Source organism: Phaethon aethereus (genome assembly GCF_964289735.1).
Source record: "Phaethon aethereus genome assembly, chromosome: 4".
Taxonomy (NCBI): domain Eukaryota; kingdom Metazoa; phylum Chordata; class Aves; order Phaethontiformes; family Phaethontidae; genus Phaethon; species Phaethon aethereus.
The window spans coordinates 40,966,121-40,984,822 of NC_138578.1; the positions used below are offsets into that span (position 1 = coordinate 40,966,121).

At 40.9% G+C, this 18,702-nt stretch overlaps 1 protein-coding gene across 2 annotated transcripts in view; it reads left to right on the top strand.

Annotated features, from left to right (window-relative positions):
• Nucleotides 1-8,787: 8,787 nt before the first annotated feature.
• The window catches only part of KLHL2 (kelch like family member 2), a gene marked incomplete at both ends in the record, with an annotated part of 63,299 nt that continues 53,384 nt past the window's right edge, over nucleotides 8,788-18,702 (top strand). The window contains 3 exons of one of the 2 annotated variants that reach the window (XM_081999067.1): nucleotides 8,788-9,813; nucleotides 12,736-12,861; nucleotides 17,313-17,419. In XM_081999067.1, the coding sequence (XP_081855193.1) occupies nucleotides 9,791-9,813; nucleotides 12,736-12,861; nucleotides 17,313-17,419 (256 nt within the window). Of the gene's footprint in view, nucleotides 9,814-12,735; nucleotides 12,862-17,312; nucleotides 17,420-18,702 lie in introns of those variants that run through there. The other variant, XM_081999068.1, reaches the window with a different exon arrangement.

Below are 18,702 nucleotides of genomic sequence, written 5' to 3' on the forward strand. Positions count from 1 at the left end.
ACTTTTGTAAGGTGTTCTGCCTTGCCACGTAGTTAGCTTGGCAGGTGTGGTCTACATCTACACAGATCCAATAACCGTCCACTTTAAAGATGAGGATAGTTCAACAGATCAGTCTGAAACCTGATTGTGCAATTTTTACGAGGATCCTGTGTGACTGCCAGAGCCTCCCATTTCTTTGTATAATTATCCAACTTACCTGCGTAATGCCTTTGTCTGAGATTTTGCTTAGCTTGAAAAGCATGAAGACTTTACCTTTTGTTTGTTTTGCAAGGAGCAACAATGTCTGTGTTCTGGTTTACATGTCAGTTCTGGAATAACCAGAAATGATAGCGTGCAGTGTATTGTACCTGCACACAGCCAAAAAGCTCATAAGACTGCCAGCTAATGAGACTCTCTAGAATAACATTTTTAAATCAATAAACCTATATTGATTTAAAAATATAGTCTTTTTTTTTAAATTAAAATAGCATTAAACTTTTTGGAGCAATATAAAAACCCCACTGAAGTCGCTTATAAAAAACAGTCACTTATCATGTTGTATTGCTTAACTGCTGTTGCTTTCATTTATGACCGAATAAAATGCTGAACTACACATTTATTTCTCTTGTTTCCCCACATTTTGTTTGCTTGCCTACATGCAAGCTTACAAATGCATACACATTTTTGTTGTTTAATCTGGGGGGTTTGGATTCTGAATTTGGCAAGGATGATATTTGAGGGAAAGAGATATAATTAACAAACAAACAAAAAAGTGATTTAGAACAGTTGTTCAAAGACTTAGGAACCAAGAAGCCTAAAATCGGGGATTTGATTCATCACTTGGATGCTCAAGCAACTACATTTTTTATTAGCATAATAATTTAAGTTGTTGTCCTGGTTTCAGCCAGGATAGAGCTGGTTTTCTTCACAGAAGCCAGTGTGAGACTGTGTTTTGGATTTGGGATGAGGAACTGTTGATAATGTGCTGATGTTTTGGGTTGTTGCTGAGCAGTCAAGGACAGTCCAGCTTCTTGTGCTGGCCTGCCAGCGAGCAGGCTGGGGGTGCACGGGGAGCTGGGAGGGGACACAGCTGGGACAGCTGACCCAGACTGGCCAAAGAGATATTCCCTACCATCCAACGTCATGCCCAGTACATAAACTGGAGTTGGCCGGGGGGCGGAAATCGCTGCTCGGGGACGGGCTGTCGATCACGGGGTGGTGAGCAATCTCTGTATTGGGCATCACTTGTTCTTGTACATTCCTTTGTTGGTATTATCATTATTGTTCCCTTCTTTCTTTCTGTCCTATTAAACCGTGTTTATCTCAACCCATGAGGTTTTTCCTAATTCTCTCCCCCATCCCACTGTGGGAGGGGGAGTGAGCAAGCGGCTGCGTGGTGCTTAGTTGCCAGCTGGGGCTAAACCACGACAGTTGTAGAAGTACTCCTCCTGTTTTAATGATGTAAATAAGGTTTTAATGATGTAATATTCTCTTCTGCTCAGTTCCTGTTCCATCTTCTGACAAATTCTGCAGATATTGTCAGCTTAGTGCACCTGACTTGAAAGTCCACTCCTGAGGGCTGATTTGGTGCTGGGGAGTCTAACCCAGATTAAGATAAATTCTTAAATTACTTCCTCTGCAACTCCATCAGTAGTGATGAAGGTATCCCGTAAGAGTAAGGTAAAAAGAGGTGGTATGGTCCAACAATGCCATGCTATGATATCCTTATTTGCTGTCTGCCCTTAAGGAAAGTTAGCGTAGATTAGATACCCAGGATTAAATCCTATACTTGGGCATAATCTTTTTCATATCAGTAATAATTACAATATTTGGGGACTAACTTTCATAATTGTATCCTCACAAAGAGGCCTAATACCTACTTTTCTTCCTCTTAGTGTTATTTAAAATTTGGCATGAATGGAAACAGGATTGGGCTCACAACCTTCTTCACATTCAGCTATAAGATGTAATTATTATTACTGTTTCTTACTCATATTGCAGGTACAATTAGTACTTAAACTGTATTCCACTCTATGTAAAGAATACAGTCTCTAGTCTGAGAATATGGGGTTGTGACAGATCCCAGCATGACTAAAAATACAAATGGGAAGTGAAAAAGTAAAAATAACAATAAAGACAATTTTATTTGCATGAATTGGTTGTAATAGTCCTGACAGTCATACTGCAGTAAGCGCAGCCTACATTCTAGCCTCAAATTACAGACACTTCTCAGGTACTTGTTTTATTTCAAGCTTCTGTAAGTTTTAAAAATCCTGTGGAGATTAAAAAACAGTTCACTGCTGAATATGTTTAAAATAAAGGAACCTTTCTCTCCATGTATAGTTTCAGATTTTCACATCATGCAAGTGATGTGTTTGTGGTGAACAGCATGGGGCTGCTTATACGCAGTAATCACGTAATCAAAAACTCCCACTTGCTATGAAGCTTTGGTTTCATAAATAAAATGCTCATTAAAAATTCTGTGGCCTTTAAATGTGAGCTATTGAATAGAGAAGAGCATAACACTCATATTGATAAAAACTCTTGCAGTTTTTCAGCAATTAATATACAAATTTGAATACTGGAGGCTTAGTGTGTCCATTGATTAATTCAGCTAATCTATTAGTACAAATCATTTAGCAAAATGTCCTATGTGTCCATAACAAAGTCCAGAGATGCGACTGATGAAAACAGGTACAGAAAAGTTAATACAGCTGTAGAGAGACAATTTGGACTGCTTAATGCTGATGAGACAAAGGATGTAACGTAACAGTGAATGGAAGAATTGTGAACAACAGAATGGGCACTCTTGGTTACTTTTTTAATTTTACTGAATTTCAAGCTATATTCAAAAGCAAATAAATTGAGGTTAAAGAAGGGATACAACTGAGCAATTTCATATTTATTTTTAAAAACATACACCAAAAGTATAAATCAAAATTCAGAACTAAGTAACACAATGTACCTTATTTACTTTGTGCTAAAGATGAGTTTTAAATGGTGTAGGGCTTAAGCAAACACCTAACTTGCAGAGTGAAAAACTATTCCCCCTGCAGAGGAATTTTGAACTGGATTTTTTCAGTTCTGATTTTTCAAAATCACATTTCTGTTTATATTGTATTATAAAGCCATCACAATATGACAAGCATTTACTTGAACTATATAAAGGGAAATGCAGAGTTGTTTCTGAAAATATTTGTGTTTAGAATATATACCATCTAGAGTGATTTTCATGGAGAGAGAGGAATGTTTGAGATAATTTACCTCAAGAAAACTACCGAAAAAATGAAAATAAAGACAGAGGATGAAATTTCAAGGCAAGATGAGGGTTTTTTCTCCACAGTTCTTTTTCCATTTCCTAAATATTTTTTCTGAAAATCATAAAATGAACTTGTCAAGAACTAACTCATATAAGCTAACTTTTTAGTGTGTATGGTTAAATATTAGCATTCTGACAAGGTAGTCTTTTGAATATTGTAGATTTTGAGGATATCTGTTTTTTTTTCCCCAGTATATTAGTCCAGATCACAATGTTGTTCTTTTGCATAGTAAAACTGGCAAGAGACTTTCCATGATACCGGTAAAAATTGTACTCCAGGAACACCACAATAAATTACTTGTTGTATGAGCATCTGCTTGTAGCAGAGTTATTGGACTAAACCTTTTCATATTTTTATCTTTGACTTAAATTTCACCTTTTTTTTTTAATTTAATAGGAGTCCAATTTTACTAGACATTCTGCATAGTTAAGTGTACTGATCCTGAGCTCTTTTCTTAATCTTTACAATGAGTTTGCAATACCTTCTAGTCTTTCTTACACACACAAAAAAGATTATTCAAACAAGTATTTACTCAGTTTCTTGAATAGCAGCATGATATGCTTTTAACTTTCTATGAGCAACCTGTCTGTGCAAAATTATATGCAGTAGCTACACCTATGTGATTTTTATTGTTACGACTCCCTGAATATGAACTTTTAATATTTTAATGTATTTTATTTCATTGACTTTTTGTACAACAGAGGAATTTGTACAATGTGTGAACTATATCCCATTTGCTCTTTCCCAGTCTACAGCATTTTTCATTTTCACTGAACAACCCCTCAAGTGCTGTAGACTCTCCAAATACTGTTCCTCCAGTCTTATATGCATATGAATCAATATATATTCAGATTGTTTTTTTCAGCATACTGTGTCACTTTTCACAGTGTAAATTGCTCCCAATTACTGCTCTTAGGTAAGCTCACTATATGCATGATTACAAGCAAATTGGTGAGTTTAACAGTTGTTTTGCTATAAGCCAATGATAGATACCAAGAACTATTGAAATGAGTAGAATTTCTCTGTATGGTTGTGCATTCAGTAAGCACTAGATGGCAATATATCAATTGGTTAATTTTAATTAATGAGCTGTACCTGTTTTCTGCTCAAAAAACTGTGCATTAGTTGATTGACTTGGTTAGGACTATCTCATAATGTTGCTGTTAGAGTGGAGAATATGATGGAGGAGAAGTACATGGACTTTGATGGACTTGCATCTGGTAGAAAAAATAGTTTTGCTTCATTTTTTCAAGAAAATAATGCTTTGGCAAGTGAAACAAGTGTGACTGAACGTAAGAATAATCTACACTCTTCTAAAGTAAAATGATGAGGAAAAAACCACCAATGACAGAGATGACTTCTGTGAACAAGGAGGCTACCCTAATGGTCCTGCTTATCCACATGATACATCATTTGCTAAACACTGAATATTGTAAATCCTTTTTTTGTTGTTCTTGTAGGCTGTACACAAACACTGTGCAGAACTTGTTTCAGTAAGGCATCACCCTGTGTTGAAGGGTGGAGCTGCATCATCAGCCTTCCCCAAGAAATCCCTGCTGCAGGTTTCTGCTGCTACCTTTGCATCATGTCTAAGTGATCACATGGCTACAAGGTGAAATCTAATAATTTTTGATGGGCTTTCTGCCAGTTCAGTGAATGGAACCCACTGAGTATAGAGACCTGATTGCCTTATCCAGTGCACAGGAAGCAACACAAGTCTACAGATAGGAGAGTAGGAGTTGGTGCACCTCTTTCACAGTCATCTCAGGGATACACCATGCGTTAAATCCAAACCTTCACAGCTCTGGGCCTCGGATCTGCTCATTAAGATCTCTTCATTGCATCTTTGCAGTACTAACATGAATCAAAGCCATTAATACACTTGCTTCCATCCATAATGCATACTTGAGCTAGGACTTCTTTTTTTCCCGTCGCATGAACTGTAATAAACTTGTAATCTCTCATAAACACTGCAGTGTTTACCACTGACCTCAAGGACCTGACTTCTCCATTGAGTAGAACTCATAAGCATCATACCATTTGCTTTTTATTTGGCCCTTCTTTTCCAAGACTAGGATTGGAGTATTTAAAGCCTGTTTACTAGACTGTGTGCCATTTGAAGTGGTTTTGGAAATCATACCATGTCTGGCTTTGAAGACTGAAAAAACAGTTCTTAGTTACTAATTTTCATCATCACCTTTGTAAGGTCCATGAACTTTACAGAATAAATCTTGCCCTTCACCTATTTTCATTAAGTATGTATCATTTTTAGTGCTCCAGCAGTTGCTTACGCAGAAGAATAATATTAGGAAAGACTAAATATTTTTATCCAGGCTTAATTGTATTTAACTGATTTTGGTCACAGTACAATTTATTTTTGATAGCAGCTGCTTTTCTATTCCTTATTTCATATGCCAAATTTACATGTCTTATTTTTTTCTATCTGCCTACTTTCCAGTACATATTCCTCTGCAATCTGGTCCGTTCTCAGTCTGCTGCATGCACTTTCTTGCTTTTCCCTTTCACATTACAGTGTAATGCTTCTCAACGGCATTCATGTCCTTAGCTCAATGGTTCTCTGAAACTTTAATTATTCCATTCTTCTGGGGGAAAAACAAGACTGAAGTCTTTTAAGACTAGTTAATGCCGGATTAATGATGATATTAGTGCTAGTGTCTTAGACAAAAGAATGCAGTAATAGCTAATGTCCATGTTGACCTCTAGTCCTGTCATGAATTCTACATAGGTCCTTGTAGATCTATTTAAATGCAGGGGCTTTGGTTGTATAAAAGTCCGTTGCCAGATGGTAATGTTCTTGGGGGTGAAATGCACAGATGTGTACCCTGAAAGATTTTGGATTAAAACATACTTATTTAAATTTTATACATAAATTACCCACAACTAAATTCACTAAGATACAAATATAACGGATAGTACCTAACAAAGTGAAGAAGGACCTTGTTTTTCTGTTTGAAGCAATAGCAATACAGAGAGGTACTTAAGTCTTCAATTCTAGCCCCTTCCTTTCTTCTTCCTTTTTCATGAAAAAGAATCCCAGCCTTAGCAGCATCCTCTCATAAGCATTCTGCCTAAATCGTTAGAAGCTATAACTTCTAATATTGTAAACAAGAGTAAATGTTCTTTTTGGAGAGGTCTTCCTAACCTGCATTTGTCAATTAAAAATACTGGTAAGAATTTATTTCAGTGTCTTCTGCAGCTAAACCTAATACAGATTTCTTCTAACATGACCACATCAGCATGGTGCATGATCCCCTAAGGATGCTTATAAAAGACCGTGTGTGCGTGCAGTTACATTGAATTTTACCAGGATTGGTTATGCCATTTGTAGGACTGTGTAACTTGTGGAACTGTCTTGCTAGAAAGAAGAGCTTTGCTGGCATAGATTCATTGTCAGTGGACGTACTTCACTGATGTAATAGTATCAGGATTTCCGTATCAGTAAAGTGTTTCTAGTGTCAATATATCTGAAGAACCAAGCAATCTTTAGTAAGCATTGGCAGCATTGCTTTGGAACTCTCTAAAACAAGTGGGAAATGACCAAGAGTTGTTACAGGGTCCGTCCTAAACATGGTAGGGAATTTCTTCAGTAAATGCACTGATTTGAATTGCTACAGCATAAACAAAAATGGCAGCTGTTTCATCATAGTTAAGAAACATAGCCTATCTCCTTTCAAAACTACATATATAGACCCACAAACATATATAACTTTTTTTCTCTAAAAGTTCTTTTCTAAGGAGATGTATTGGATCAAGCAGAATCCCATAAAAATATTTTTTTATAATTTTTAGATATATAAGTTGTTTTGCCATAACTGCAGAATGTATTTTGGATGCAGTCATTTATGTTTCAGCTGTTTATGATTCCTTTTAGGATTACTGAAGTACAAAGACATGATTTTAGAAAAAAAGATAGAACCCTGCTCTATTTGTGTTTCTTTTTCACATTCTGCATTGCCGAAGTTACTTCAACTAACGTTAAACATTTGTCTCAAAAGCCAAAACAACACTGCAAGAAAATAAGAGAAGTCACAGGTTGGAATTACTTTATGTTCATTTAAGAATGAATGTTGTTAAACAGTTCTGCCACGTTAACAAGGGGCAGAACCTGCAGCTGCCTATGTGCTTCCAGGATCTACATGCGAGTAGTGTACAAAAACCCTCAACAGGCTCCGGACAAGTTTACAATGACTTCGTAGTGTACTGTGGACCCTTAAACACAGCACAGTCTATTACTAGTAGGATTCACTTAGGTCTTGTGGATAGGTAACAGCTAGGATCCTTGTCTTACAAAGTAACACATACAGGAGTTTACTCCAGGGTTCAGAAACCTGCAAGTACAATGTGACAGTCATCAGCAACTCTCTAATCTACGCAGCTGAGACCTGCTTACGCACTCAGAACTCGCTGATGCTATGACACACGGAGCCGGCTGACTTTTAAACCTCCATTTCAGAGTGTATTTTTGCTAGCTGGCCCCTTTAGAGCAGACTGCCCTGCAAGAAGGTTTTGTTGCATCTTTCAAATCTTTAGTAAGTAGCTTGTCTTCTCCAATACAACCCAGAGGCAAATCTAGTTGTCTCTCAAGAAGAGACAAATTCAGCAGTTATGAAGCACAGACTTTGTAAAAACAGGCACTGACAATTGCGATCATTTAATTTAGAAAAATCTCCCATGGAAACCCATTGAAAAAATTTTGAAGTGTTCCCAGATCAAACATCACAGTGTAGTGAAAGAGGATTGGTAAACTGAGAAAACTAAAATGGCATTTTCCAAGTGAGGAATATTATTAGAAATTAGAAAACATGAAATAATAAATTAAAATACATTTAGTTTTAATAACCTGTGAGTTTATTAGAAACATTGGTGAAGGCTTTATCCACCCATTTGGTATTCTTCACCCAAAACGCACCTGCCATTTTCTGTTTTGCCTTCTACATAAAATGTGCTCTCCTCAAACTCCTCTCACTCTTAGAAAAATAGTGTTAGTCAGTTAGTGACAGATTCACTAGCTGTAGAGTTACTTTGTCCATATCAAATCCCTACATCAAATGAAGATGCATTTTATTTTTACAGACAGTATCAGACTTAAATACCTGAATTGCGTTCAGCTAACTAAACACATCTTCCACTATACAATTTTCTAAGATTTTGAAGTAAACGTTTAAGTACAGTAAATTCTTCTCAAATTCCCCAAGTCAGAAGTTGCTAGATGTAGTATTTGTCATTACTGGTTGAGCTAGTGTCGCTTACAAAAACACGTTTGAAATAGATCCCTGTCCTGTTCGTGTTTCCTTTTGCCGTTATGCACCACAGAGGCTACTTACGCAAACTTCAAAACACATCTCAAGTACTTACTGCTAAATGTCAGCGACCCTCGCGACCGTATGACTAAAGGCAGGAGGGCAGCTGTTTTGAGAGGTGCAGCGGCTGTTCTGCTCGACTGGATCAAATAAAGGCGGGTGAGATACAGCAGCTCACAGTGCACCAGAGCACCGGCGTTCAACTGCAGCATCCCTCTTCTCCGCCTCGATGCACTTTTGGGCTTCGCTTCAGCCCCTGTTCGAGCTGCAGCCACCTGCGCCAGTGGGTCTCAGGCCAGCTCCTCGGCCGGCCTGGGATGAAGTTGCAGACACCACTCCATGGCGGGCACCTGGGGGTGGGTCTCTTCTCCCAGAGGAGACCTGTGACCACTTTTTTTTTTTTTTTTATGAAGGAGAAAAGAAAGAGGCCTGGCTCCAGGGCCTTGAGCACCTCTGCGTCCCCTCGCGAGCGCCCCAGGCCATCCTCCTCGGTGCTGAGGACACCCTGGCTTGGGAGCTCTGTGGGACGTGTCCCCGTGCAGGACGGCTCGGGGGTGACACCCTCCGGCCCTGCCCTAAGCCGCCGCTCTCTGGGGAGGCGGGAGTCGCGCACTTGGGTGTCCGAGGACAGAGAGGGGCATTGGGCGCGGACTCGTCCCCCTTGAAGGAGACGCTTCTTCCAGCGAAGGGAACAGAACCGGCCCGTCCTCCTCTTCCAAAAGGCCGGGGGCGAGCAGCCGCTCACGCCTGGGACGGGGCTGCCCCACCGAGAGGCAACAGCCTGCCCCGCATCACCGAGGGCGCCCAGGGCAGTGCCCGGCCGAGAGGCTCCGGCGTGGGGCAACCTGCCCACGCCGGTAACCGGGTCCGCCTGCGCGGCGACCGCCCTCCGCCCCTCGCCGGACCCCCCCCCTCCCGGGGCGGGGTCGGACCGGGCGCCCCCCCCCGTCCTCGCGCCTGCGCGCAGCGGCCCGTCCCCTCCAACGCCCTCCCGCAGGCGGGAACCCGGAAGTGGGCAGCGCCGGCGGCTCCCGGCGGGCCGGCGGATAGCGGGGGCTCCGCCGGGCGCGCGCAGCCGGCACCCCGCGGCGGGGGCAGCGGCGGCTGGCATGGTGCTGGCGGCAGCGCGCCGCGACCGCGTTGCACGGAGGACGCCCGAGCGGAGCCGCGATGGAGATGTTGCTGCCGCCCGTGTGAGTGCGGCGGCGGGGCGGGCGGGGAGGCTGATGGGCTCCGGGAGCTCAGCGGAGCGGAGCGCTATGCCGTGCCGTGGGCGGGGGGCGCGGGGCCGGGCCCAGCCGTGCAGCAGCGAGCTGAGCTGTCGTGGCGCTCCGCAGCGCGCCCGGCCCGGATCCCTTGGCATCGGGCGGGGAGCGGTGCCCGCGGGTAGCCGCTGCCCCGGCGGGGGGGCTCGGGCCCGGCCGCGGCGGCGCGGGGCAGCGCTGGCGGGAGGGTCGTGTCGGTGGCCCGACGGCAGCAGCCGGTGTCTGTTGCCCGCCGGGCCGGGGCTCCCCAGGGCCAGCGCGGCCGCCCGGTGGTGTGAGGTGCCCCGTCGTGCCCGCGCCGGCGGGACGGTGGGTGCCGGGGCGGGCAGGCCGGGCCGAGGGGCCGGGGGTTGGGCTGCCGGGGTGCGGGCAGGGCTGCCGGCACCCCCGCCCCGCCGCCTTCCCGTGCGGCTTCCAGCGTGCGGGGACAGGCTTTTCTTTTTTTTTCCCTCTCCTCCCCCTCACTCCTTCTGCTTCCTCCATATGTGGTCCCGGATTACTCCCCGTTTGACTCAGCAGTCATGCTCATCACACTCTCGGTTTTCTGGTTATTTAGTTAAGCGTCTTTTTTAGCAGCAGCGCGCTAGGCATAGGCAAGCTACGTATATTTCCAGCTGCACTTCAGTTGGGCTCACCCAGTATTTTATATTCTCCAGTTCGGCGTAGCTTCGCCCCACGCCTTCAGGAGGTTGTGCTGTCAGGTACGCTGTGGGTGAGGCTCTTCAGCACAAACCGAAGGCAACCAGCTGCAGGCAGCTTTGACCCAGCTGGTGAAATGGTAAGAGAGACTCTAGTAATTTCAGGCAGACCAGCAGTTCTCAAAACAGAACTGACGATTTTGTAGGCTTCATTACCTTAAAACAAAGTCATCCTTTGTTACAAACTAATGAAACTTCAGCAAATGAGTTTACGCTTCATAGGAACTCTTCCATCTATCCAAGTTGCTTGGCAGCTCTTTCCAGGCAACGCTGACCACTTTTTTTCCTTGCATATCTGTATGTGATCTGCACATAAGTCTGTATACGTATGCAGATATGTACACATGAGTATGTGATGCATTGCTTTGGGATGTAAAAAGGTGCCATAGGAGAATTGTTCTTCTCTTGGACTTGAAAAGTCAGTGGTATAACTAAAAGCTGGGTCTCTTCCTCACAGATAGTCTTTGGTGTTTTGAATGTTTCCTAAAGTCACTGATTTCTGTCTATAATTTGTTTGAATGCTGATCGCTATGTATGTTACATAATTTAAAAGAGTAATATTCAAACTCTAAAGTAGGATGTCTTTTTTTTTATCTCTATACAGTAGCATGTGTATGTGCTCTGTAACATGTAACTTGATGTTTTGCGTTTTTTCTGATTAATGTAAAAATGCTGTACGTTACTTGTCACCTTTCAGTAATAAGTTGTATAATTTTCAAAATTGAGCATGAAATTTTTAATTCATAGCAGTTTCATGGTACAATGTAGTAAGTTGGTAGGAGTTTGAGTTCTGTAGAGGGATCTTACTTTGTTAACCAGTGTTTTATGGAGACTTTTCCTATTCTTTTGTTGCTTGATGCAGTTTTGTGCTGTTTTGCTCCAAAATTATGTAGCTAGTTTTGGAATCATGAAAAGTAGAGCCAACTACTTTGCATGTTGTTGTAGTGCACAGAATAGAGTTCTAGGTTAAAGTCCTAAATTATTGTTTAATTTTTCTTTTAAGCTTCTTTAGACATGCACAAGTAAAAAGTTTTAGGTTATGGTAGAAGAGAGGCTGGAATTATGTGAGTCAGTACATACGTCCAATTTGACTATTCTTACGTAAAGCAAGTAAGATTGAATTTTAATTTGAAATTAGATCTCTGATGTACTGGGTTCAGTTGCCCCACCAAGTGACTTCAGTGACTTCGATTATTTCCAGCTCAGAGGTGCAGGAATACGGTTACAATAGTATAGGTGAAAACATCATTGATGCCAAGTATTTTCTAAGTACTACAACAATGTAATTTGCCTTTTAAGAATAACATTGTGATTGTAAACATGAAACTCATTGGCTTGGCATGAAAAACCCACTTGCTGTTTGGACAGTCCTAGTGACTGAGGGTGTACATAATTATTTTTCTACAGAAGTTAGTGCCTGTAGAGCTTGGGTATTTCTTAGAGAGATAACTGTAGACAGAGCTAATGATTTTTCATGCTGCTTAGTTTTTATCTTGCTATTCTGGATGGGTTTTTGAGAGTAAGAAAAAGTAAGAGGTTGTTCACTTTTGCTTTTCAAAACATTGAGTGGATCTGCAGAACTATGCAATTTTTCTCATACTTTCCTATGTCTCATGCTGCTGCTAGGGAAAGCCTGGACAATTACAGTAGTCATCATCTGGTCTTCCTGTCAGACGTGAACTGGGAGCTGTGTGAACCAGTAAGGGAGGCCCTGGTGGAAGGGCAGAGAGTGTCTCTTGTCTTGCAGGCAGTAAAGGCATTGAGAGACTGGGGTGATGGATGCTGCATTCTGCCATTGATCTGTACGGGCACCAGGCTAAAAGTTCACAGACCTCTGCTTCTCCCCTCACTTCAGGGCTTATTGGAAATACTCTAGGGCATCATCTCCATGTTTTCCTTAGCGGAGACTATTGTTAGCCCTGAGTGCCTCTGTCAACCTCACAGATGTTGGTCACCAATTTATCACTTCCTTGGGAATTCTACCTACTCCGACACGCTGTTGGTAATACGGAAACCAAAATTGCTTGGAGTAAAGACTAAGCTGAAGTCCAAATCTCCTCCTTCCTAAGATGAGGGTGGAGAAAATAAGAGTGACAGAACTGGAGATTAGATAGAAGTATTAACTCTTCCAATTTTTTCTTTTTTTTTCCAGATGTACCAAACTTTGCCATCAGAAGCCCTTGGATCTGAAAGATGATAACACTGAAATTCACTGTCCTGTTACAGTAAATCCATGGCACATGAAGAAAGCTTTTAAAGTTATGAATGAATTAAGAAGGTATTACTTCACTGTATACATCTGCCTGGAGTCCATAATACATTTTTACTTTAATTTGCATTTATTAAGTTAATAGTAACAGTTCATTCATTAAGAACATGCATTTCCAGAAGTGTAGCTGATGAGAAGGATTAAATATACACGAAGCTGCATGATAGTCAGTGATCATATCTGTAATGTGTGCAGTATGTTTTTGCCCCTCGTAAGTTAATCAAAGCTAGCTTTATGAGACTTGAAAAATACTTAGAGGTTGTATTTAAGGAGTTACAGCTACTGATGCTGTCTTGTATGTAGCTGATCCTGGATAGATAAAAAGTGACTCTTCAGTTGAGCCTAAGGCTCTTCATATGCCTGTTGTTGATTTTTGTGGTAGGCTGCGAACTGGAAAAATATTAAAATTTTCTAGTCTGGATGCATAGGTCACAGTATAACAAATGTAAACCAACTGAGAGTATGCTTTCATTTCTTAGTTATCTTTTGCTTGCCCCCTGGGAGAAATGGATGAACTCCGAAATCAAATGTTGAAAGTAACTTTTCTCAATAAAGTTTTGTAAGACCTTGAGTGATATTACCATCAGTTTCAGCAAAACTGGGAGACTGGTGCTGAGGCTGTTCTTAGCACCCATATTGATTTATTTTCTACAGATGAGTAGGTGAGATGGTGTTGAAAACTGTGACAGCTGGTAATTAGAGCTCACAACCGAGCTCTGGTAATTAGGACTCACAACTATCACTGACTAATTCAACTTTATAACTAACACCAGCAATGGAGAAATTAAATAAATAAACCAATTGTCTAGCATAGGCAATACTGGAGAGTGTGAAAATCCTGTAGTCCTTTGTTATTTCTCATATAAGATTAAAAACTGGAGAGGTTTTTTCAGGTGAAATCTGAAAAGAAGGACAGCAACTGATACCCTGTTAAAGTATTCCTCTGCCTTTGATCTTCGCTGTTCTGTATGGGTAAATCTTTAATGCTATGGTAGATACTATGATCAGATCAATGTATTTATCTGTCTGTGACAGTTTTTACTGTACTGGAAGATTGGAGAAAATCATATGCTGACTATAAATGACTTAAATCCAGTCCAAAGACTTCCATAGTCTGAGGATAATGGGATAAGAGCAGAGACTCTTTTTCTAGTATGTTAACAGCCTAGTTACTTTACGCTGGAAGGACTGATACTTGTTGCTTCACCTTACTTATGCCCTTGGCTTTTTCAAGGATCCCAGTAACCAGACTCAGTGTCTCAAGGAGTGTAACAGAGCCAGTAGCCATGACTTCCTAGGGATGAGCAAGAGTTTAGATGAAGAAACAGTTTCCCAGCATGAATCTTACAATGATTTCAGAAGTCAGAAACCTTACGTGCATTTTGTTGTGTTGCGAGTAAAAGGTATGCAGTCTTCCAGCAGAGTGCGTTGTTGAAGGCCGTGGATTATTTTCAGAATATACTTTAGTTTCCATGGTTACTTAAATTTGAATTGCTGTAGAAGCAATTTGAGCAATTTTGTCTTACATGCATAAACAGTTAAAGTTGGAACAGGAGCAGCGCCATGCAAACCTTAACTGTGGTTCTTCTTAAATAAGGTAGTTGATGCAGCAATGCTTACTGTTAAAGCTGAATAAAGCTTTTAAAATGGTAAGTGCTAATTAGGTGAGATTATAAACATTAATATTTGCATTTATTTGTAATAATAAATGGAAGTATTTTAGCAATGTTTCAGACTTCATTACTCTAAAAGAAGAGCTAAAATGTGTTTTTTATTTTATTGACTACATTTTTAAAGTGGTTTCTATCTCAGTTCTTTTCATTAGTGTAGCGCAAGCAGGTATTTGCCAGAGGTATACTCTCCAGAAAGTGGATAACTAGTGAAGAAATCATCTGCTCAAGCATCTAAAATACATCAGTTTTGTAATGCTTAAGTCTGTTTATAAGAGTCTAAGAGCTTATATAACATTTTTGGCAGCTGTCAAGTTTCCTGGTTCTATTAGCTCCTAAGAGAGTTTTTCTGTGCCTTCAAATTTTGACAAATTTGAGTAATTTTGTCCTTGGTAGTTTTTGTCATTTCATTACTCACCATCACCTCAACACTGAGTCAGAGAGATCATTAGGATAGCTAACTAGTTCTTGACATATGAAGAAATTACCCTCTGCCTATCTTTCCTCTTCATTATAATTTGCTTTCATCACAATGGCACTTGACCTTACCTGTATTTGTTAAAACCCTCATTCTCACAAACAAGACTTTACCGAAATCGGTTGAAGATGTGCGTAGTGACCGTTCTCTGTGTAAACCAACGAAGAATTGGTTTTTATAGAGAAATCTCTATATAAACCAATGAATACCTGCAAGCTTGTAAACAGTTACTAAGTCTATACTTTTTTGCCCCCCGCCCCCCAGCATTTTATCATTTCCTTTACCAAGACGGTGTACCCTCCACCGCTCTGCTCATTCAATAGCTCCATACAAGCAAACTAGCACAACATCGCTTCAGAGCTCGAGCTTTTCTAAAATAAATCGGTGTGCCCTCCTGAAATGAAGATGCTGAGTTGCTGCGGAAGCCACAAGGTGCTTGCAGCAGAGTATATGATTACGTTTATAAACTTGTTTCGTTATTGAGCTTGTCAGCTTTGTAGTAACAGGGAACATACCCATTCTGCAGCTGCAGACTAGAGCTGTATCCAGACTATCTCTAAGTAACTATGTCTATATACGCACAATGTAATTTATTAGCTGGAGTTTTGCATTGATGTCATTCTGTTGTTTCCGGCGTCTTTGTTACCTCTGGTATTTCTCTTTGCAGCTAAGTATTAAACCTTTTGTTCTTGCTGTCAGGATAAGTGCAGATGTCAGAAAAAGCTGGGTATCTGATGACCTGCTGACTGTGCAGCTTTCTGTTTCAATTTTTGTATAATAAGTGTAATGGCTGTTTTCAAGCTCCTCTGAATTGTGTGTTTCATTGGGGTATGGTCATTACCTTATATTATACATCTTTTTTGGTAATAACCATATTGCAGGCTAAACTTGGGAGATTGAGATAGTTGCTGCAGGCTGAAAGGGAGAAAATATTCTAATGCCAAGACTGAAGTACGGCCCCAAAGGTTAGTTGTGGCCACTGAAATTTTTGGTGTGTGACCTCCACAAGGCCACTTGACTTGAGGCTGTGCTCAGAGAAATTGGCTGACTGCAGAGGCTGAGAGATCGCAGAGGTGTTTGGGCTGAGGTGAGTATCTGAGCAGTTTGGCTGAGAGCTCCAGCTCTGTTGGAGCAAAATGCAACTGCTCACCCCAGTCTCTGCCTCAACTCTGCGTGGTAGCTGCCAGCTCTCAGGAGATCTGCGCTCTAACTGCAATATGTATTCAGGAAAGGTAAAAATTTATCTTCTCAAAAGTACTGAAAATGGGCATCACTGGATTGACATACAGCTCTAGTTCCATCCCCAAAGAATATGTCCTGGTTGTGTTGCCCGGGTGCTGAGTTTTGTGGATTGTGTGCTGCTTCTACAGGGACAGTGCTGGCATGAGAAGGAAATACAAGGCAACTGTGGCTATTTCGATGCTGGGAAATTGCAGCCTTTTGGTGTTGTGGTGATCCCGCTGCCTGCTGCCCCACCTTCCATCTAGAAAATCAGATTATAAAGAGTACATTTTGTGGTGGGTTTAACTGGAAGAGGTCTATCCAGTAGCTGTAAACTGCATTGGAAACACCTGTATTAGGAGTGATTGTAGTGGAGATGTTACTTTATTGCAACAGAAGAGGGAGGAAATATGTGTTACAGTCGCAAAGGACAAAAATGCAAATGCGTGTAATGCAGATAAAAAGTTGGGCAAGATATGAAGTTAACCATGATAAATTCTAAACTGGTCAGAGTGCAAAAAAAATAATTGCTATTGTGTGCATGGGCTGTGTATGGAAAAATGGTTGGAAACCAGTAAATACAGAGAAGATAGAGTAGTGATTTGGAACAATTAAGTAGGCATGAGCTTCCAGCGTAATGTGACACGGGCATCACAACTGAAGCTTGGATTCTTTGTTATATGTAAAGGCTTCTTTGTTATCTGTAAAGACCTCAATTTTTTTAGTGTTTATGTGTAACAAATTCTTTTTTCTATCATAGCTATTCAAAGAGGTCCAGACTTCCAGTGAGAAGGTTTATAAATTGGGCTGATACAAGTTTTGGTTATTCAGTGCAGAAAACTTCTGTGCAAGAAATCACAATCCAGTTTGATTTTTTTTTTTTAATAAAGTTCTGTGTACCCAAGCACCATCTGTAATCCAGCTGAGTAATAGCCATGTGGTTGTGTAATGCAAAAACAATGCTGCTTCAACATTGCCTGCCTGCCTGCCGCTTTTGAGGGCGTGGGAAAAGAAATTTGTGTGTGATTATTATATGCTTTTCTGTTGTAGTTCACTTATGTGAAATTGCCTTCTCTGATATTTCTAAATAGTCAAAACTTGCTGTGTGATGTGACCATAGTAGCTGAAGACATGGAAATTGCAGCGCATAGAGTTGTGCTAGCCGCCTGCAGCCCCTACTTCCATGCCATGTTTACAGGTACCAAATGTTTCAATACTTACTATGTTCTAATACAATCCAACTATATAAAGCACAAAATTAAATGGCTTTTGCTTTTTAGGATGTCATTTAATTTTTAGATAAGCTAACAGGAACACTTTGGTTTCTTAATGATTTTTTTTTTTTTTTGCAGTCCAAGGGCATACTGGCAACTTACTCTCTGTTAATATGATGAATGCTTTAAAAAGTGTCCTTCATTTAAACAAATTTGTATGTTAAGTAAGCCAGGAATAGTGGAGTTGTTGTACCTTTTAAGGCTCTAGTAATCTCACTTGTCCAAAAGAAGGTTAAAATAACTTTCATGTGAGTTTTGGAGTAAATTATGTCCTTTAATGACTACTGCTGCTGTGTTCTTCAGAGCCTGAGTACTCTAGGCTGTTAGTAGGTAAGAAAGCTTTCTGTGGCTCTGGCAGCCTATAGCTGGAGTGCATGTTTTGATATTTTTAGGGTAATTTTCCATGACAGATGTACCCTGCATCATTGCCACAACTTCTCTGTGCAGACTTGATTCTGCCTCTGCTTCGCTCCGTGCTGGCCAAATTACTGCTTTGCTGCTACAACAGGAATACTGAGGGCTTGTGAAGCTAAGATAGGTTCAGGTTCATAGAAGCCTTCAGCTGAATTCCTGTGCTGTGGGTTTAATTCCATGATGGTTATAAATCAAATTGAAACCATGTGGAATTGGGTGTCAAAGTGAGAATGCTACTAAATGCATGTTAAAATTAACTTCTGAAGTTTTGTCTGTTCCTGCTCAAATCTCATGCCTGTTTGGTAGTTAACGTTGACTGTCTGGAATTAACAGAATTCTCTGCAACGTATTCCTTCTGACCACCAGCTCGGGTGGAGGCAGAAACGTGACTCTCGGCCTGCCAGTATACAAGCAAATTGGAGTTTTAATAACTTTAATTGTATGCAACTGGAAGATTGATGAAATCTGAAATACTGTTGTGTCCTGGGGAAGCAGCTGATTATTCTTGATTTTATATGCAAATATTTTGACACAACCACAGCTAGAAGTGGAGCCTACTACTAGCAGCAGCAATGCTTTAAAGTTGTGTGTAAAATTAAATATCTATTCCTCCAGTATTTCTTCAAGTTTGTGGTTGAGACAAACATTCCAGGTGACTGATACATTCTTTCTTAATTTTTACTGCTTTCTTTAAAGTTGGAATGAAAACAGCTGCTTCTACAGTTCCTTTTCATCACCGTAGTAACAGAGAAACACAAGCCTCTTGCATTAGTTTTGTATGAAAGATTAACTG